The following is a 23,049-nucleotide window of genomic DNA, read 5'->3' on the forward strand; positions in this document are numbered from 1 at the left end:
TTATTAAAGCCACTGTAACAATAAAAAAACCATTATCATTAATATAATAACAATAATATTATAAAATGATATAAATATAGGTTTCTTACAATAGTATATAGTTTAAAACACTTTGCAAGCCTGCAAAATATATATTTTAAGAATAAAGTTTATATCGTCATTGCTGTCGCGCATTTGAGATTATTCTGATATAAGTTCAAAGTTTTTAAATTCGATATGGAATTCACGGTAATCAACACTGCCGTCATACGATCTGGCCGAGATGACGGTTATCATAATGATTTGGATGCTACGCAGACATTCGAACACTTGGGATGTCTTGATCTCAGTTGTTCAAGTGAGATAATAATATTATAATATCGCGTCTATATCTAAAATGAAAAATTGTATGATTATTTTTCCTCTAATGTATTTTATTGACTATTTTAGATTACTGCAATTATATGTCTGTGAACACCGTATTCATATTTACAATTTTAGTAAACTTCTAAAATAGTGTTTGTTATTTTATAGTTAGTAAATATTCATGAGTATTATATTAATACATTTAAACTAAATACTTAAAAAAAAAAAATTATTATTTAGTCTTATTCGTGAAACGTTAGAAAGAAAAAATATGATTAAATAATAAAATTATTATATAGAGTGACTATTATAATAATTATAATATGCAAACCCATGTTACGCATAGAACATAGTATGATTATATTATATAATCATAATTGAATAATTCATAATTTACATGTAACAATATGATAATAATTATTAATTTGGCTGATTGATGAAGATGAAATTATTATTATTATTTTTTTTTTTTATGTTACACAATTCGTAAAGGATATCGATGCACTACTATCCACCTTAAACTAATGATCAAGTTATAAATTATCTACGTATTTTTGTACCACCGTACATCAGAAATTTCAATTTTGTATTATCTACCTATATGCTTTACCACCCGTGGGCCCATCAAAAAGTATATAAGATACAAAATTTAAAAATAAAATCAAACAATACTAAATAATAACAAGTAAAAATATCTTCTTCAAATCTTTAACTAAATCACGCTAACGCGCAGATCATAATATTTTGACTAGGCATTTTCTTGCAAATAAAATACACTTATGATGCGACAAAACAGTTGACTCAAAACGACTGAATATAACTAATTAGTCATACGACGTAGGTACATCAATTTTATATTTTAGAACATTATGTATAAATAGCGATAAAACCAACTTACATGTTTTTGCTAACATATTATAGTAGAAAAAATAAATATTAATCTTTTAAATAGGTATTTGAAATATGTAAATATTACACTACTAACACAAAGTGTTAATAAAACTCCAAAAAAGCAATTCAAAAATAAAAAAACAAAATAAAAATTTCGTGTAATAATCCTATAGGTAGTTACGATAGCTAATATTCCATATTGAATTACCAAATAGAAAAAAACAAAATGTCTAAAAAATCTGAATTAAGTTATTATTAATATATAATACCTATATTTATGAATAAGATATTGATATAATCTGGCTCTAATATATGAATAATTTAATTACCTATATGATACGTATAAGGTACAATAATATAATTTATGATATAACATTTTAATATTAACTGTCTGTAATTTTATTAAAATATGTTTGAAATTACTGATGTAATCATATATTGTGTATAGATATACTGCATATGGCCAATTTTTGTTTGATATCATCATCCAATCTTACATCGTTAAAATTACCAGTCAATCGTATTGAAAAAATTTGCAATCTCGATTCCTTTACTAATCTTATTGAATTGGACCTGTCTCATAATCATATCAAACAAATCGAAAATCTACAGGTAATTTGATTATTATCAATATATAAATAACTTAAACTTAAATAACAAATACCTATATATTCTCATATCTACTGGTACTTAACTAATTATAATACTATTGTAGATACTTGCCTATGTTTTCAGACAAATGTATTATACTGCGTATAATGTAAATAATAAAATTGAAACTTAACAGTGTAATTTATTATTAAAAATATATATTACTAGGATTAGATCAAATGGTTATACTGTTATACATAATCTTCATATTATAATTAAAATATTAAAAAACAAAATTAATTTAAAAGAGCAAGCAAAATAATTATTTTTTTTTTTTTTAAACGTATTTTAAATTAAATATATAAAATACAAAATAAAATACAAGTTTATAAAACATTATTCGATTTTAGCTATTGGCAATAAAGCATAACTCATACAATAATGTAAACATATCAAACATCATAATTTAAAATAGGAATGAAGTAAGAATTACAATACATAGTAATATTACGAATGTAAAACTTTTAATTTGTAAATTACTAAGGATATCAACTTATTATTAATCAAATATAAATTGGTGTGTTAATCAAGTACCAAAGTTTACTATATATTATCAATTATTATGATAAACTATAATTTATAATGATCCATATTTAAACATCATGTAACTAAGGAGCTTTTACAAAATAGTAGTTATATACCTAATGTAATAACGAGTATGAATATAATTTGTTGAATAAAATATAGGTAATATAGATTATAGGTACTACCTAATAAATATAATATTTCATTAAAATAAATAATCACATGTTTAAATGAAAAATAAAAAATATTGAAAATATAATAATAAAAATTACAATTCCAGATAATATATAAAAAAAATATAAAACATACTTTTTCAAATAAATTATTTAAAATACATAAGTATCTATTCCTTTTTCCCAACTCTGATTATTATAAAAAATGTCTGTATTAAATATTGTTAATAAATTAATAAAACTGATTACATATTATTTTTAAGGGATTAGTTAAGTTGCAGCGTTTGATTTTAAATCACAATCCATTGACAAAAATTCAAAATTTGGATACACAACGCGATTGCTTAGAAATGCTAGACATAGGATATTGCAAAATAACTGATTATAAATTTGTAAGTTTGTAATATACTAAAGAGATTTTCAGGTTTTTTTAACCATGATAAATTAAAAATACGTACTAATAATAAAAACATTTATGATTTTTTTTTAAATTGAATTTTCAGACTTTATACCTAAAAAAATTTACAAACCTCATATCGCTTGTAGTAGAAGGTAACCCGTGCCAAATAGAACCGATTGACTCGGAACGAACATTCATACTTTCGATTGTACAATCGTTACTGGTATACAATAATAAAACTATTACAGTTGAAGAAAGAAAAAAAACTCTAGACGTCCACAGGTTTTTTAAAATTATTGTAGGGTAAACCACAACTAGGTAAACAATAGGTGGATATCGTGGGAAATGTTAGCCCTGTTTCCCAATTACAATTTGTTCATGAATACATGATGTAAATTTTTACCATTTATCACAGCGTAGGCCAATTTGCTTTGGATAGTGCTAGTCCCTCAGAAAAAAAAAATTGTATCAAATGTTCACCTATTGTGTATACTCGTATTAACTGTATATTATTACTGGTGCATATAATATGTAACATGTGTGAACAGCATAACTTTAAAAACTGGAACGAATCAAACATTGTATAGTTTTTATTTTCAGTCAACTGATTACTATGCTCGAAAAAAACGACAGAAAATGGAAACGAATGTCAGTGGACGAACAACTGCGACTAGAACGGATGGTAGACAGAAAGGACGCGTTTTTAGATAGGATCCCGGAAGGCGAAGACGTCGATTTCAATATGAGCGTATTTCACAACACAACTGTAGAACAAGTTTTGAAGGAAAACGGTCGTTACGGGATTCATAACGTTTACAGAACGTAAGACCTTATTACTGTACTTAAATTTAAGTAGACTAAACATCACTACATCAGTGGTGGTTTTGAGGGAGTAATTGCCTATCCTATTTGGAACTTAGTCGATTCCTTTTATTAAGTAAATTAAGTAAATATTAAAAAATAATAATTTATGACAATTTATTAACAAATAGTTAAGTATATTCGAATAAACTTTATAAAATTTTTAAAATATAACAAGAATTAAACGTGAGTACGCCTTATTGTCTTTGGAAAAAGAACGAAAAAAAAGTTTTAGCATATTATTTTTCCATAGACCATGGCAGTATGGCACTAATTTTGCTATAGGTATATCCTTCATTGAAGTTTTATCAAAACCGTTGTATTAAAGTATTTAGCTTAATTAAATTATTTAACCCAAGTACTCTACCTAACTAAACAATCCTAGTATATTATTTCGATTGATGAAAGGTGATTTATTGGTTTTTTCATTTGTTCTCGTTTTTTTTTTTTTTTTTTGCTCTTTCCTCGCCCATCGACTGTGTAGATACGCAGACGACTTTAGACGAGTGGTAAATGAAATAACGGAAGCTGCGGAGACAAGCCGCGGGATCCGTTCTCAACTGGTCAACGAATTTCACAGGGAGCTGCAGCAGTTGATCAACAGCGGCGTGGACGAAAGTAGAAAGTCGGCAAATATAAGTAAACGCCTACCACAATGCGATACAAAAAAAAAAATTTAACTATACGTTTTTAAAGCTGGAATAAAATATAAATATATAATGTATACTACGCAGAGTCGGTAATTATATCATTTTTATATTATTGAATATATTAATATATAGACTACAATATGATGATTAACCGCGATATGTCGTGTAGGTACTCGCGTCATAACTCAACTTAACTGGAAAAGAAATATATTTATTTTGTTTAAAGTTTATATAGTATATTATACATAATAAGCCAAGAGAAATCTAGCTTATATATATTAATATAACTTAGTTATATCTTATATATAATTATATATTTAAATTATTAACAAATTTAATGTTAAAAACATTATCTGTATTTTTATTTTGACTTTTTTACGATATTTAAAACTGTAGGCAAGTTTGTACGTACAATACACGTATTACAATTTAAATATACTCATATAACGTGGAAAAATAAAAAAGATTCTTAGGTATCTATCGTAAATAATCCAACATACTAATACAGATAATATTCTTAGTTTCAAGTTTGATAATAAACAAATGTACTCTATTAATATTTTTAAGCTCTGACAACACAAATTTGATTATTTTTAATCATCGTCAATTGAAACATATTTAATTGTTTAGTTTTTTCAGTAAATATACTATTATTTGTCATTTAATCATCCAAATATTCTAACTTTACAATCATTCTTTTTGCATCATTAATCCAAGTAATCCAACCCTTTCTATCACTTATGGCAGTCCCGGTGTGCTAGCTAGGTAGTATACTAGGAGAAAATTATTAAAAATTGGTAAATTATTCAAAATATCGTGATAAAAACATTAATTTGAAAAACATTTATTAACTCAATGTTAGATCACTTAGATCAACTGCAAACTAATGGCGCATGTTACCGCACTCATCGCGGTAAATCGAACTAAGAATAAGTTGTGCTTTAATAATTCTCGTGTGCGAAGTCTCTGCGCAATATGCGTCGTGTTCACTTTTGTTTATTATTATTATTATTTACAAAGACCATTACGTATGACAAATAATAATTGTTGACCATTGTGCTGGCAATCGTATCAACGCACTAACGATCGTTAGGCTCTACGTGACTATCTTGTTTTACAGGTGCGTTTCGGAGTTCGCAGAGTACAAAAAACGTGTGAAATGCGATTTTCCAGCAGGCAGCGACGACGGTGGGAATTCAAAAACGAACGATGATATCGCGTGCAGACGTTTTGACGAGAGGACGCAAGCGACGTGGCTCGCGCTGATGAGCCACGAAGACAAATTATCCAGAAAAATAATGGTTACTAATAATAAATAGTACTATAGATTAATGAGTATTAGACAATAAAAGTGCAGTGGTAGAGAAAGTGATTTGTCGCATACAACCAGAAGGAATAATTTTCCATCCCTAAATTTTCACTTTTTTTTTTTAAACCAAAAAAATCACATATAGATGAATTATTTATTTAATAGTCATTTATTACTTAAAGAGTAACAACATAGCTAGGAACGTACCAAAATATGAATAAAACAAGTTTAAATTATTAAAAAGTTTCTTTCGATTTGTAAATTATTTACATAATTTGTCAATTATGTTTCTTAAAAGTCTATTGACTATCGGTATCAAATTCGACGCACAGAAAGACAAGATAGATATTTATTCTTTGTATTTATTTAAATTTAAATTTTATTGATATTTTTTTGTTTGAGTTTTTGAATATTTTTATATGCTATTAATTATTATTGCTTAGCATTAATAAATTTGTTAATTGTTTAAAATTAACATAATTATTAATTATTACCAGTGTATCAGTTAAAATTTGTAACAGCCCGTCTCTAATTATTATATCGATTTATTTAGAAAATGATTGGTGAATTACGGAACGTACTCGAAAAACAGATTGTCGAATTCAAACAGTTGGTTAAAAAACGATTTTGTACTTTGCAAAGACAGCAAAACATATTCTTGCAATTTATTTTAGAGTATGCTGTATCTTCTGTGCAAAGCGATGACGTACGTATAATTATTATTTTTAAATTGACGCAAAGAATAAAACCCCATCAACAAAATAATTCAAAATTAAATGTGCGATGTGCATAGTATATATTACAAAAAAAACTATATGACTAATAAAAGTGGTATGATCCAATTTTCTTTCCAATTATATACACGAATACAAGACAAAATAATCATTTTATAACAATAAATATTCATCAACTAAAATTAGTTTAGGTACCTACCTATTTCCTATTTCCGCCAGTTGATTAACAACTAGCGGTGATTATCGTAAATAAGTCTTAGAAACATTGTTAACAGTCTTGATTTATTATTAATTCAACATTTTTATCGTCATCAATAAATAAAGTCAATCAATAAAGTTATTTAATTATATAAATAAAATTATTCTAATCAGTAATCTGCACTATTATAATGATATTCTTCGTATAAAATACATGCATATGATACACCAATTACATAGGTGCACACTTTAAAGATGTTATCGTCAGTTAATTTTTAAATTTAATGAATGATAAGTTTGATTTTTTTTTATATATAACATAAAGATTATGTTACATTAAATGTCCATGGGTGCAAAAAATGATGCAAATCAATATAGGTATTATAGAAACTGCGAATTTATAAGTTGACATATAATTATTGATCATATTTTATAAGTTATAACATCAATCGCGGCGATAACGATAATAAATTAATTATTATCTTTGCGCAACATTATACCTTTTATTATTTTTTATATACTTGTCTATGGTACCTTATATATAGGTACTTATTCCCTATTATTGTAATTCTGTGTTTAAAACAATATAACGCATGTAAATTTATACAATAATTAATAAGCATGAGAACACAAACAATATTGTTTTATTATAAAAGTAGGTTAAGTTTATGTTTATACATTTTAATCGATTTTTTAAAATTCTTAAGTACCTAATATATATATTTAATATTATGTTATGAACATCTATACAAATTTATACTGACTTCCTACTACTTACTAGTAATACTATTATTCAAATGCACTAATTTGTGCTTTGCCAGGTATTACTATCCTTAATTTTGTTTTTTTTTTTTTTTAACTATTTCAGATAAATAATAGAATTAGTAAAGTGTCACAGTTTACAAACGATATTTCTCAATGTATGGAATCGCAAGCTTCGCAAGTAGAACGCGCTGAACTATACATAACAGAAAGTGCTTCCAAATGGCTAGACGACATATTTGAAAAATTGAACAGGTAAAATGTCAAAACTAAAAAATATCAACAGATGACAAAAAATTGTGTGATAATTAATAAAATTTAAATTATTAAATAAAAGTTCGATTTGTGAATACATGGTAGTACAACATAATTGTTCCATTTTATTCGATGGTTGATTATTATTAATAACAATTATACCTACCTAACTATTCATTATATTTCAATTAAAACAAGTACCTCGTAAAACTATAAACGTATAAGTATTATTTGAATGCTTTAATTCGTTAAATTGTGTTTTTAATTTGTTTGTTAAGTATAATTGTAATTTATAAATATACCTACATATTTAATACGAGTTTGTTCGAAGTTCCTAAGACTCTAATTAAAAAACTTGTACATGTTTTAGACAAGTTAACTATAAATATGCATATAATTTAAATACCTGTGTTGAATTATTTATTGTATATATTATTAAACATAATGATTTTTAGTTGAAATTTAAAATAATTTTGCAGCGAAGAAATCCAAAGAAATCGTCGGAAGATATCAGAAATCGCTACATTTATCCGTTATCAAAACGAAATATCGAAACTTACAGTCTTAGCAGTTAAAAAAGTCTAATATGTTAGCAGTTAAATAGTTTATTAATGCCTATATATTATGGTATGAAATTTTGAAGATATAGTGTATAGTTAATTTCGCAATTACAAGTAAATTTATTAACATTCACTGAGATTAATTTGTGAATGGGTACGAAATATTTCTGATTTTTTAATATTTTAAACATTAACTGATGATTATATCAATCGTACACCAAAACATAGTTTAAAAATGTTAATAAATTCTATAAAATTAAAAATTTATTGAATATTATAATTATTATTTATTATAGCATTTTATTATAGTATTATTATAATAGCAATCAAAAAATATTACTTATTGCAACTTCCTGTTATCGTTGGTATCTAAAATAACAAAGAACCTATTTTTTTGCAGCTGAAATTTGATCAGAATACAATATTATTTTGACAAATACAAAGTTTATAACCTTATCCTCCAGTTTTAAAGGCAGAAATTATAGCTTACCGTATTTTTTTTTACAAAATGAAAAAAAATGTATTTATTATACTTGTATAATATAATTGGTAGAAAGTATAAGTTTTTGAATCTAATTTATATAAATAAATGATTTTGTTATCTAAATTATGTACAAGAGTAAACAAGTAAATACTAGATTATAAAGTATAAAGTAATAATTGTTCATTGTTTTAAAAAGTTCCTTGGCACAACCCACATAGCAATATTATATTTTTGAAATATTATTAAAATGTTTTATAAATTATTTAAATATTTTCAAAATATTCATTCATGGTTGTCAAAGTTTTAAATTGTTATTACAATATATTTATTATTTGTTCAACAATAATTTATGAATATATCTAACAATATTTACCGAATATATTGATGATATTATTTTGGGAATATTTCACATATAATATTAATAAAATATATTATTAATAATATTTTGATAAAAATTTACACACAATATTTACCAAATATATATTAATGATATTATTTTGAAAATATTTCACATACAATATTAATAAAATATATTGTTAATAATATTTTGATAAAAATGTACATACAATATTGATAAAATATTTTCAAAACATTAGGATCATAAAACCATGAAAATAATTATACTTTTATGATGCTGCAAATATTTTAAAAATATATTTTTTAAATATCTAAAAAAAAAATATACAAAATATAAATAAGTGATAATTTTAAAATATAAAAGCTAACACTTTTACAGAAAAATGATAAGTATTAAACAAAATAATATTGTTAATTTTTAAATAATCAAATAAAATAAAATTTAGGAAAAATCTATGTTATTTTGAAATGATCACTTGTATTCACTATGAATAATTTAATGAAAATATTAATGAAAAAAATATAAATACAATATGAAAAAAAAAAATAATAAAAAGTTTATCTTGGACTTAATTTCTAAAAAAATAATAATGAAAACATCTTTTTGATTTCTCTTATTACATTATGTGTATAATATATTAAAATGAAAAAAGTAAATAATTAAAATAAATAAATTTTATTTATTAATTTATAGTTTTTCTGCATCAAACAAAATTATAAAATCAGTTATAAAAAAAATAAAAATGTACTTAACAACATTTGATAGGTAAGGTAATTAAACAATTTAAAAATGGATTTATTTAATTTATCAGTCTTTTTTTTTTGTTTTTGGTTAAAACAAGATAACTAATTGTTATGGATACATCAATTCAAGTAGTTTTTAATTAATTACCAATCAATAAATGATAGTTAAATTATTTGTTTTGATATATATGTAATATTATTTGATGTATACTATTCTTAGTACAGATAGTAAATAAAAAAAGTTAACTTACTCATCTATATTTATAAATAAATAAAATGTATAAGTAATTAATTTGTTTTAAAAAAATTATAATAATATTAATAATGCACTTTGATATTATTTATTCAGAATCAGACATGTAATATAAATTATTCACCTTTTTAATCAAAAAATCTCATCCATATCAAAATTATCTTATATTTTGAATAACATAGAAGGTCCTATGTTATTTCTCAAATCTATAAAATTTTCAATATTTAAATTAATATTTTTAATAAGTTTCAATGCCATAAATGCGTAAAGTTATACAAGTACTGTTAACTATGTAATTAAATAAAATTAATGGTTATATTTGTATTAATTAAGTCGACAAATTTAAAAATGTTAGAAATGAATACATAAAACTATTTTTGTAAGAGTTTAAAGATAAAATGTTAAAAAAAATTGTCAAAATCACAAAACTTTACAATTTATTTTGAAGTTCAACATTTTCAATTTTAATACATTAGCCCTGAAGAATACATCAATACAACTTTTTTTATAATGGAAGTTAAAATTTTTTATAAAATTGAAAATAATAATTTTAGTTTAGTTGTAATTTAAAACATATCATTCATGGAAACTTGAAAATTTTATTATTATATTTCATTAAATTTAATGATATTTATTAATATTTAAATTCATTTTGAATTATTGCCAATGATTCTATTCATTATTTATTATAATAATTAGGAATTAACTAACAATAATATAATATATCTATAGTTTATAATAATAATTAACAGTACAATAAATACGATATTTTCGGAAAAAAAATAATTCAATCTATATCAGTATCTGTAATAGTAAAATTAATTACTAATACCTAGCTACATAAATATATAATAAAATATACTTGGCATGTGAATAGATTAACACACGGCAAACATCTCTAGATTTACCATTAAATTCAAATTTAACACATCCATTTTTCATATACTTTTATAGTAACTAACTCAATGACAAAATAGAATTAACAGCCAACACCTATTATGCCTATAATAAAGAGTTTCAGATTTTTTTATTTTTTATTTGAATCATGTATTAAGTAAATAATATGATAAATTAAATAAATTTTGCAGTTAAGTATTATCAAAATATTTTCCATTTTTGAGACAAGTTAACTATACTTAATCGCAACTGTCAAAATTACATCTAAGTACTTAAAATAACTAAATTCAATCCAATTATTTCTCTAACAAATAGTTATTGTACTAAAAAAAAAAAAGAAATCTATGAATAGTGAATACCTGCTTAATATAGGTTATAATTAAAAAGTGAATGTTTATCTAGTTGCATATTTATTTTAATTTAATAATATAAGTTGCAGAGTAGGATAAAAATGTATGGTATAATTTTTCAAATAAAAAGGTAAAATAATAATATTGTATATTTTGAATTAATAAATTACAGTTTTCTTCTAATAGTAAGATTGTTTACGTTTTTATTAGTTGTAAATATTTGATATTTTGCATGTATTTTGTCTATAATACTTTAATTAATTTATTGATTCGACTATAGTTAATATTTTAAGAATATTAATATATATATATATTTTTTTTTATATCTGTTATTGGTTTGAATATTGTTGCTACTGTTACTGATGGATCAATTAATTATTAATTAATAGATTAAACACAGAATTTTAAATTATTTATAATAAGTAACATTAAATTTAAGTAGTAACTTTAAATAAAATAATAAAATTCTTTGATAGATTGATTTTGAATTTAATTAATAAGCAAATTGTTAAAAAGATAAATGTGATATAATTTATAATATAAACTTGAAAAACTTATAAAAATATAGTGGCATAAATACAAAAAAGAAGGCTCATGATTTGTTTAAAAATATAATAGCTATACTGAAAAATAATATGAAATTGGAAAAAAAAATAATATGAAATTGGAAAAAAAAAATAATAATAATAATTTCAAAGTTTAAGCAACATCATTGAGAATACTGTCTTCTAATGACCTGTAGATAGTCATGTCAATATCCATTCTGAAACAAAATTAAAAATATATATTTATTTAATTCTACTGGTTTAGGCTTCATAACTTATAAGAGTCTAAATACCTAAATTATAATTGGTCATAACATAATATAAGTACTTTTGACCAATAAATAGAATTTATATCATTAAAGAATAAATTAATTGAAAATTGTTAAAAATATTTGAAATTGTTCTTACTTAAAAGGATGTTTCACTCACATGCGTTGTCCCCTCTAACAAACGTACAACACAGTAAAAACTGTTTTACAAGGACAAGAACCACTTAAGTTGTAATCCAAAATAAGTAACCATTTTTTTTTTTAATATATCGGAACTACAAAATAAGTTACTTAAATTTAAAAAATACAAAAATAATGGACTTTGAAACAATATGAACTTTTTTCATATTATTGTTATCAAAAAATTAAAAATGTTACACAATTTAAAATATTCTTTTTTTAGTATGAAAATTTGGTTGTTCAATTTGGACTACAACCTGAGTTGTACTTGCTTGCGTTAGACAGAAACAATCTACGCCAATAAAGCATTCTTTTAAATGTAATGAAGGTAAAATTATATTCTTCAGTAGGTGCGTAAAATGAATGCACTTATAACTAACATCAATTTACAAACAAGCAACTTGACCATTATAATAACATTTGATTAACATAACTTATTTATTATATTTATATAACGATTATCAAAATGAAAAAAAAATTATATTAATAAATGGTTCATTTCAATTGTAACTAAAATAATTTAAACATTCTTGAATGAAGATAAAAGTTAAATTTTAGAATGCATTGAACTTACTTTTTGAATTCATTAGCAACATCATCTAATTTAGATGGTGGGCAGACCATTGCTGTTCTTGTATATGATGGATTAAATAATGGCATCACATACTTATTACCAATTAGTGGAAGTTCCTCAAGTGTTACTTCAGATATTTTCTGAATAAGATTTCTAAATATTTGTAAATATTATAAGCAAAAATAGTTTAAAAATTTAATATCATGCAATTATTTTATTTACCGATTATAATTAGGCGGCAAATTTGTAAAATGAAACAATACAGATTGAGTAATTAAGTCACCAATTGACTTTTCTCTTTCTGCTATTTCAAAGATAACAGAACATTTTGCAGATTCAAAAAGTGTCATGTCCCATACTGCACCATTGATTAAATGAGACTCCTATAATGGAAAAAATAACTTATTTAATCAATATATTAACTTTAATTATAACAATGTAAATACATCAATAAAATCTTTGTTATAAATTATCTTGTTTGAGTAATATTATTATAGTCAAATTTTTATTATTATTATCAAAAAAAAAAAAGAACTTATATCATGTATACATATTATTAATGATAAAAATTATGTGTGAATATATATATTTAGATTCTAATTTGAATTGAATTTTTCAAAAACTAGTCTATAGTTTAAACATACCATTATATTTTTAGTTTCTCTGTATGCAGCAGGTACATTTACTGAACGATAAAAATGTAGCAACAGTAATCCTTCATTGGGTCTTGGAGTAATGCTGTATGAATATGCATGACCAAGTCCACGAATATTTTTCCACATAGGTCCCTAAAAAGTGAAAAAAATCTTTATGAAATAACAAGTATTTGAAAGAAATATTTTAATTTTTAATGTTTTATAATATGATAAACAACATACTTCTAATTGAGTAAAATATTGCAAAAATACTAATAAAGCTGGAATATCTGGATGACTAAAATCTTTAATACAATCTGTTACTTGTATGAAATAACTTGACTCAATCGCACCCATACCAACAGCACAAGCTCGTATTTTACATTCATCATTGGGCAAAATATATTCATGGTCAAAAACAGTTTCAAATCTAAAATATAGGTAAATACCATTTTCATTAAATTATATAAGCTTATAGTTATGCTTATTTACTCAATAATTACTCACAATTTTTTCGAATGTTCAACATTTGGTGGAAGTAGTTTTTCTAACAGTGAAGATGCGTTATGCTTTAATTCGCACAATATTTGTAAATCAGCAGATAAGTGTAATTTTATATTATCCGGATTGGCAAGAATCATTTTCACGCTATTCAAATCATCAGTAACAGATGACCATCCCTCTTCAGATTCTATTTTATTTTGTAAATTTGATAAGAATTTATGTTGTCTCAGTGTACTGCAAGCATAGTGGTTGTTATCTATATAAATAAAATAAAATTGTTTAAGCCACATCTGTATCGTTAAGTACTTCTACTAGATAATAGAAAACAAAATATAAATTGTATGCATCAACTTACTGTTTTGGTAGATTACATTACGTAATATGTCTTTTAACATATGATTACCATCTCTTCGATAACTTGAAACTTCGTTAATTATTTTTGTTAAAGTGATTGAAAACTTTTCTTTTGTTATTTCAGTATTGAACAAAAAATTATGCAGCCACTTGATGGCTTTATCATATTTCTTAGGTTCTACCTAAAAAAGTAATATTAATTATAATTTTACTATAAAACTGAATAAAAATTACAACTATTTTATTTTTTCTTGTGAGAAACAAATTTAAAATAATTACTTGAAAGTATATTGAAATAACAGAAGAAAAAGTTCCACATAAAAAGTGAGATGATGATGATGTTCCTATTTCTGAGTTCCAATTCACAATATCCTTTTCTAATTCAGCAATTATATCAGTATGATGAATTTTAATACCATCGCAAATGACTGTAGTATTCATTAATAAATCAACCATAATTGGTAAATACATTCGAAGGTTCATGGGTAAATCTTTGGTGTTAATAAAAGTGTACATCTGCAAAACAACAAATGGTTACAAATTAATTAATGTGTAGTTTTATTTTTAGCATTGATAAAAATATACTTACATAGACAAATTTACAACTAATATTATCTGCTTCCATGTATATAGGCGAGTTAGTTATTTTAAATAAACTATGTTGCTTTGCAGACTTTGTTGTGAAGGTTTCGTATGGATAGAACTGTATGTATTTACTATTAGGAATTTTAAGCGATGTTAAAAGTTCTTTAGGCGGTTTTGTCTAAAACACGAGTACTTATTAAGAATTTTTAAAGGATCAAAATAAATATTCAACTTTGCTAAATATTCTACATTTCTTACCTCACATTCAACTTTGGCATTTAACAATTCAACTGCCTTTTTTTTTAAACCCTCTTCACCTAATGTTCTTTGTCGTTCTTGTACTCTTTCTTTTTCTTCATTAGCAAGCTCCTCTTGCTTTTTTATGGATGGTATCCCCCTAATAATTACTCTATTACCATTAATCAAATACTTTTTTAATATTTCTTTCCAAAACATTATATCTTCCTCTTGTATTTGTCTTAGTATGCTCATTTTATTTAATTTCTGATCCAACTAAAATTATTAAAAGCATTCATTGGTATGAGAGTGTATTTATGTTAAATTAATTAATAAATAAATTTAATACAAATAACATTCTCAATAATTCTTAAATTAAACTCACATCAGCAGAAGTTTTTCCGTACAAAAAATCTTCTATAATTATTGTAGATAATTTTTCATGAGGGTAATTATCTAAATAGCTCCATATATGTAACTTATTTCTCTCAATAAATGTACTTAATCTTGTCAAATCAAGATAATTATCATCAACTAAAAGTTTATTAAATACTTCATCCAATTTTGAAGGTATTATTTCAGCTTCCATTTTTTCAATGGGAACATTTTCAAAACTAATTGTTATAGAAGGTTCATTGTGAGAAGCCATATCAAAAGATACCTATAAAAATAAATATATAATATTAAAACTAATATATATATATATATATAATCACTTGCTTATACTTAATTATTCTAGACAGCAGAAATATCATAAAAATTTTAATCTGCCAATTCCAATAATAAATATTTAGTTTGTGATTATAATAATGTATAGTACAATAATACTTTTATTGATTAATTAAATCTTAATTTTTAAATTAAAAATCAAAATGATTGCAATTACTTATACTTATGATTTTAGTACAAACTTATTTTGTTTGTAACTATAACATTCAAATTTAACACTAAGTTACATTTTATTACAACATTCAAATTACATAATTTATTAAGATAGTTTAAGTATTATTAGACAGAACTTTCTTTTTGATTTAGAGATAATTTCATATTTAAAGATTATATACAAGAAATATCACTAAAAAAGATAACTAAATTTTGAACAAAATATCCAATATATAATTTTTATATTTCTTACATCAGTACAGAAAGGATCTTCAATTTCAACCATTTCTTTAGGTAAAGGACTTATTGGAGTATCCGTTAAGTACTTCAACAATAAATCACATGCAATATAACTAGAAAAAAAACACAACTTTAGTACAGATAGATTCTTATTAAATTTTAAATAAACCATTTATTTACTCTTTTAAGCAATTCGGGCCTCTAAAGCCAACACTTATTATGCCATTGGTTTCTTCATCAGAGGGAAAAAGTACAGCATTATTTAAAGATCGAGTTAATGGTTCTATTGAACTTTGCCATGGCCTGACATAATCTCCTCGATTACCCTGTAATATAAATAAATTATACATTATATTTTACACATATGTTCATGTAAAAATATTTTTGTATCATTTAAATAAAAAATATGAGTAACAATCTATTACTTTTGATAAAATCTTTTGAATGAATGGCTCTAAAACATCAAACACAGAAGAATGATTTATCTTTCCGCTGATAAGAAGTAATAAATTTTCAGGGCGATAAAATGCATGATGATATTTACGAATCTATAATAAATTAGGAAAATGTATTATTTAACAATTAAACTATTTTTACTTAAAAACTAATATGTTATATAATACACTATTATAGTATGTACTATATAATAATAAATAAAAGATCTATCCTTGCAATACAATAATTACCTTATTATTTGTAGTTGATTCCCTTAGGTTTTTCATAATACCTCCAGTTTCAGATTTATAACCACATTTACCTGGATATAGATTTTCTAACAAATTTCTTTGTACAATACATTCTCCAGTATTTTCCCTGCCTTGCATTTCACAATACACAACACCAGCATCCTCTGCATCATAAGTTATGTGGTGAACTTCAGTAATAAATCCACATTCCTAAAGAATGAATTAAATTAATTTTTTATAATATATAATTAAAAATATACGTACTTTAATTGTAGGGTATAATATATGGTCAAGGTAGACTGGAAGAAGTGACAGAAAACCTTCGCTACCGGCTGTGCTAACTGTATAGCAAGTATGATCAATGTCTAAACATTTTCGGTATAATAATAATTGATAAGTCTATTAATATAAAAGAAAAAAAAAATTTTTTTTTTACCTGTCCAAGCATTTGTGCCAGATGCAAGGCAACGATTAGCCAATAAATCAAGAACTCCTTTAAAAGGATAATCTTCAGATCCGAGAAATATTAAGTGTTCTAGTGTATGTGGAATGCCATCGTCATCGTGAGCTTCAGTAGCTACGAATAAAAATATTAAAAATAGTTTAGATTGTTTTTTAATTAATACATTTAAATATATCTAATCTAATGATAAATAAAACACATGAAAATTATTAATTAAAAAGGAAATATTTTATCTAGGTATTAATTAAATTGAAATTAGTTCATAAATTATAGAAATAATTCAAATTGTACGTAAGTATAAATTGTATGTATATTTAACATAATGACACATTTGTTTTTTTTTCACATTAATAAATAATTAAAAATGAGACTCGCTAACCGCCCTATATTAATAAATATGGAAGAGCTGAAATAAAAAAAAAAAAGCCCTATTAATACTATATATTATATATAAATGATTATCGTAAATAAGATAAAATATCAAATATAATAAAATATGTAGAATGTAAAACGTATAGGTACAGCAATGTCAAATTTAATTTTATCTTAATTTTGTCTTCAAAAATATCATAAATACACATGGTTACGTGAACAATTTAACATTGATTAGATGATCATTTAATGGAATTGTTAAGGACAGCTCTTACAATGTATAATCTTGACTTCTTTAAATATATAAATTCAAATTAAAAAAAAATTTTTCTTGTAAAAATGTTTTATATCTTAAAATAAGATGCGAGCCATATGGGTCTATGACCTGAGCCGCAGTTTGGCCATCCCTATAATAGTTACTTATCAAGTTATTTACTTATAGAAGATAACTTTGAACTCTAAATACAGAACAATGCTCCCAACAATACTTTTCAACTATCTTAGCAAATACTTTTGTAACAGATTCGAAAATGTTTCATTTAAAATTTATATGGCTCTATTGTTTGTTCAATGTAAAACTGAACAAGATTTTGATTTTTTTTAAATATTAAAGTTGACTGTTTGAGAATATATTAGAAGAAAGAACAACATTACACTGCTACTTAATTAGCATGACAAGCACTATTTGCTTAATCAGGATTTTGGTGATTATAAAAATGTTTATATATAATCATCAATTTTTTGCTGCCATAATAGAACAGTCAACAACGATAAACATTATAATTGCCAATGGAGAGTGAACACAATGCAAAATTATATGACGACAATCTTGCCTGCGACAATCGCATAAGTGTTGCGCGAGTTCCAAAAGATAGCCCACACACATAATCCGCTATACATTCATTGGTAGTTACAACGTTAGAAAAGAGAAAAAAAAGAAAATAACTAATACGTTACCCAGAGTGAAATATCCTTGGACCAGTGGACCCTCAATTTCACCAAAAACAATGGTGATACCAGTGCGCAGACATTTATATTTGTATACAGGTATCGCCAATTCGAGTTTTGAATAATTGATCAGCTGAAAACGGGCAGAGTGCTTCTCGCTGAGCGTTACGTCTACGGGAGCCATTCCACCGCCGTGTTTATTGTTCATGTGTAATCCGGTCCGTAAACGACAACGGATTCGCACAAAACCTGCCGACCAAACGAAAAACTTAAAAATCGGGAGCGAAGCAGGTGGTTTGTTTAGTGCAAACGGTTTGATTCACTGTTAAATTTTAACAAAAATATAATCATTCGTTGACTGTACTACTATAAACAAAAAACTCGTGTAAAAGCACTGTAAAACAAAATTACAACGGAACAAACCACGGGGAGGTATGGACAAATACCGGGCGTTATCACGCGTGGAACGCAAAGACAGACAACCAATGAGCATAGACCATACGACACGACGATTAACTACAGTAGGGAATTCAACAGTGGTGGAGGTATGATCACGCGATTTTGGATGAGATAAGGTCCACGGGCAAATCAGGCAATCCTCCATCCTACCGCTACAATCCACGCGTTTGTGATATATCGTACGACATACACTGTACGGCACGCACTATAACCTGCGTAATTGCGTAAATGCGTAATAAACAAAATGTCTTTCGATGATTTGTACAAAATGATACCATTTGGCATTTGCCTCCCGTCTGTAATTGTTAAAGTATTCAATAAAATATTCTACTGGGAAAAAAAATACCGATTTATGAATCACTTTAAAAATTAAAATACATCAATTTTACTTACCTAATGTAAATTACATATGTATACCTACGTCTTTTTAGGCTAGGTAGTTCAGTAGATGTCCGTCTTTTATACAAGGACACGGGATGCTGCACTGCTTTTTATTGTGTGAACGCCATATTGCTCTTATTAGTTCCCAAATTAATGTCGTAGAAAACAAGTATTGATTTTTAATGATTTTACAATGACGCGTTTTCAATTTTTTGTTTGTGTATACCTAGATGAATACCTAGTCGAAAAATGTTTCGATTTTCAACTTTGAGAGTAGTATTCACCTACACAGAAGAATATGTAGAGTATATAATATGTTATTATCAATATTTTTCAAAAGAATTTAAATTTTTTTAGTTTGAACATTATAGATATTAAATTAAAAATAGAAAAAATAAATTATAACAGCGGAGTGATTCAAAATTTAACAATCAATATTTTATGAATTTTAACAATAATTGGTTGGTAATAAATTGTATTAAATATTAATACGTTTAAATTTCCAATGTCATCAACATATTATTTGAACTACAATCACTCTTAAAAAATATTGTTACTTTACATTAAAGTTTTTCTTTTATATTTTAGTACTTTTATACTTATTAGAATTCTTATATACAATTTTTAATCGTTAGATTTTAACTACAATAATTTATTAACATTTGTGATTAAAATAGATTTAATACAAATTTGAACAAATGTTTAAAAAAATCGCAAATATGTATTTTTTACATTTTTGTTTTAAAGTAATTTTGAAAGAACAACTTATGAGAAATCATGTCCCTAATACATTTTAAAGGATTTAATTCCCAGCCAAAATATATCATACTTAGAAATAAGAAGAAAAAATCATAAAAATTCAAGCTTTTAAATATTTCTAAAAAAATAAACTAAATTACGCCTATCAAATTCTAGCACAATTATGTAATGAAAAATTAAAGTTATTACAGTTCTTCATTTTTGAATTACAACAAAATTGTATTCCAATTATTTGGAAAAATATAGTAACTATTTTACTTTTGAATTAGTCTTAAATCAAATTTACTACCAAAAACTAAACTATGAGTAGAAAATCAAATTTTATATTATATTGTTCAAAAAGACAGTGATAGACACACAAAATGAGAACACACATATCATTATATCATTGTAAAACCAATACATTCATCGCTATGGACAGAACTCAACACTATGTTTGCACTGTTTGCAGTTATAGCTCTATTAATTTATTAGCTTTTAGCTGGACATAATAAAAAATTAATAAAAAATAATTTATTTGAAAATATTTTTCTAGGTAAGTACTCATATAGAATTAGTATGTGCATAACTGCATAAGTAGGTATTAGTGTATCACATATAGTATTTATTATCAATACCTACTAATTGATAAGTTAAATGCAGAACAGTTATAGCCGTATAAGTTGTGAATTGTTGAAGTTGAAAGTCCTTAATTGTGCTCATAAGACAATATATTGGTAATGGTTGATATCATAAAACATAAACCTACAGATAAAATGCAAAAGCAATAAATTATCTAATCTTTAAATATTATTGTGTAATGAAAAATAAATTAATTAAATAAATAAAGCATTTAAACGGATGCTATAATAATTATCGTTGCTTAAAATGGAAGAAAAATTCTACCTAAAAGAGGAATGCAAAAATGTAAAAAAAAAATGTGCGTAACTTAAGAACTTAATGTCTTTTAAATATATGATTAGAATTGCTATGATAAAATATTATTTAAAAAAAAAAGGATTGTATTTTCTCGCTTTCCGATCAATTCATGTATTTTATAGGTATCTAATATACATTTTCGTTATGTATAACTTCTAAGTAGATACATGGGTAGTAACTAGTAGGTAAATACCTATAATGGCTATAATATATTTAACTCATATAACCGGACAATCTTCACACTATTACAGAACAGCTGAATGTCATTTAAAAGATAGTGACTAAGAACAATAAAAATTTTGAAACAGAAATCAAGATGTCTGCGCCATAAACGTCTTTTGACGCAATGACGCGGCACAGACATGGTAAACAAAGAAATTAATGAGAAAGTGAGAAACCGATTGCCGGCTGCCGAGTGACACAAAGGTAAATGAGATCGGCTTAAAAGTTAAAAGTATATCAAAGAGTACGAACAAATACAAACTACGCAAAATACAACAAATAGTAAAATAATGAGATAATTAACACCGATAGCATAATCAGCTAAAAGTAATGATAATAAGCCATAACACAACATACAAAATATTTTACTTGATAGCAGTCAGCAGAATTAATACAAAGATGAAAGAATATTGTATTATTTGTATTTCAATTCACAATATAAAGTTAACAAATAACAATTATTTTCGTATAACTAAACTTTATGTTACCAAATATACAAATTTAAAATGCAATCATTTTAGCTGTATGCTGTATTCCAAAAACTGATCAAATTCACAATAGTGTCATCAATATAATATGTTATTATTATACTATAATTAATGTGAGTTATAAATTAATTAAAAGTAATATATAAAGAAAAATTATAAATATAATACTTTCCATTTAAAATTATCAACCTTATTTATATTTACATATTATTTTATTTTATTTAAAAAAAGTAAAAATCTATTATTATTTTTAATAAATATAAATTTATCAAAGCAAATAAAATGAATATAAATTCAATAAAAGCATTTAGTGTAATTTAACATTTAGAAATATATTATTTGTATAATACTTAAAAAGAAATAACAAGTTATAATTTTTTTTGTTATTTCAATAAAAAATGTTTTATTTCTAATTAAACTATATATATCCTCAATATTATGTTTATAACTACATTAAACCTTATTTAATAGTTTTATTTGTTTATTATAATAAATTTGACTAAATATTAGTAATCTTTAAAAGGAATAACATCTTTAAATTATCATAAGTTCTATAAGTTTTTTAATGTTATCATATGCATAATACTTACTGTTTAAATCAATCATAAGATATTGTAATTCACAAGATATTAATATTTAATAATATTATTGCTTATACTTAAGTAGCAAATTTGTGATGTAGACTGTTGAAGAACCATGCTAACATAGTGCAAGGGGACAAAAATAATTTGTTTAGGTTCAAAATACATGTGACAGGATAATATTGTTCAGTAAAAACTACAATGTGTTTATTATATTAAACCTATATTTGGATTTATATTAGGTGCTTGGATGTAAAGAAGCACGGTTATATTATCAAACAAATGTGTATTTTATTACAGTGATCCTGTTGTTCAACGTTTAAAAATTATTACATTGATGACTCCTGTCTCCTATACCGTATTAAACT

The 23,049-nt window shown here is 24.4% G+C and overlaps 2 protein-coding genes across 3 annotated transcripts; one reads left to right on the forward strand and one right to left on the reverse strand.

Moving 5' to 3' along the window:
- The first annotated feature begins 103 nt into the window (after positions 1 to 103).
- Positions 104 to 8,415, forward strand: LOC112600274 (dynein regulatory complex subunit 3-like). The gene is made up of 10 exons (XM_025347459.1): positions 104 to 337; positions 1,685 to 1,848; positions 2,849 to 2,977; positions 3,089 to 3,267; positions 3,586 to 3,807; positions 4,331 to 4,471; positions 5,617 to 5,797; positions 6,359 to 6,511; positions 7,606 to 7,754; positions 8,234 to 8,415. Exons 1-10 carry the CDS (start codon positions 217 to 219, stop codon positions 8,337 to 8,339), a joined length of 1,545 nt encoding a protein of 514 aa, XP_025203244.1. The 5' UTR covers positions 104 to 216; the 3' UTR covers positions 8,340 to 8,415.
- Positions 8,416 to 12,022: 3,607 nt separating this feature from the next.
- On the reverse strand, positions 12,023 to 20,002 carry LOC112600281 (uncharacterized protein C05D11.1-like). Of its 2 annotated transcripts, none has more exons than XM_025347468.1 (19): positions 19,754 to 20,002; positions 18,883 to 19,122; positions 17,527 to 17,667; positions 17,355 to 17,455; positions 17,091 to 17,300; positions 16,830 to 16,952; positions 16,585 to 16,730; positions 16,418 to 16,517; positions 15,668 to 15,943; positions 15,304 to 15,558; positions 15,050 to 15,223; positions 14,740 to 14,976; positions 14,462 to 14,642; positions 14,110 to 14,362; positions 13,846 to 14,032; positions 13,612 to 13,755; positions 13,190 to 13,350; positions 12,968 to 13,120; positions 12,023 to 12,162 (listed from the first exon to the last, which is right to left on the reverse strand). In XM_025347468.1, the coding sequence occupies exons 2-19, from the start codon at positions 19,079 to 19,081 to the stop codon at positions 12,099 to 12,101; spliced, it is 3,105 nt and encodes a 1,034-aa protein (XP_025203253.1). In that variant the 5' UTR covers positions 19,082 to 19,122; positions 19,754 to 20,002; the 3' UTR covers positions 12,023 to 12,098. The 2 variants fall into 2 exon arrangements, with proteins under 2 accessions (XP_025203253.1, XP_025203252.1); XM_025347467.1 differs by lacking the exon at positions 19,754 to 20,002 and adding an exon at positions 19,297 to 19,698.
- Between the last annotated feature and the right edge of the window lie 3,047 nt (positions 20,003 to 23,049).

The sequence above is a fragment of the Melanaphis sacchari genome, unplaced genomic scaffold (genome assembly GCF_002803265.2).
Source record: "Melanaphis sacchari strain LSU unplaced genomic scaffold, SCAv2.0 Contig62_pilon_pilon, whole genome shotgun sequence".
Lineage (NCBI taxonomy): Eukaryota > Metazoa > Arthropoda > Insecta > Hemiptera > Aphididae > Melanaphis > Melanaphis sacchari.

What these genes read in the sequence shown, in the direction of transcription:
- LOC112600274 (XM_025347459.1), top strand. Translation starts at nt 217, where the DNA reads ATGGAATTCACGGTAATCAACACTGCCGTCATACGATCTGGCCGAGAT. An exon ending in GGCGTGGACGAAAGTAGAAA is followed by an intron (nt 4,472 to 5,616) that starts GTCGGCAAATAT and finishes CTTGTTTTACAG; the next exon opens with GTGCGTTTCGGAGTTCGCAG. An exon ending in ATATTTGAAAAATTGAACAG is followed by an intron (nt 7,755 to 8,233) that starts GTAAAATGTCAA and finishes ATAATTTTGCAG; the next exon opens with CGAAGAAATCCAAAGAAATC.
- LOC112600281 (XM_025347467.1), bottom strand. Translation starts at nt 19,477, where the DNA reads ATGGAGGATTGCCTGATTTGCCCGTGGACCTTATCTCATCCAAAATCG. An exon ending in ATGCCAAAGTTGAATGTGAG is followed by an intron (nt 15,224 to 15,303) that starts GTAAGAAATGTA and finishes CTCGTGTTTTAG; the next exon opens with ACAAAACCGCCTAAAGAACT. An exon ending in GTTGAACATTCGAAAAAATT is followed by an intron (nt 14,033 to 14,109) that starts GTGAGTAATTAT and finishes CCTATATTTTAG; the next exon opens with ATTTGAAACTGTTTTTGACC.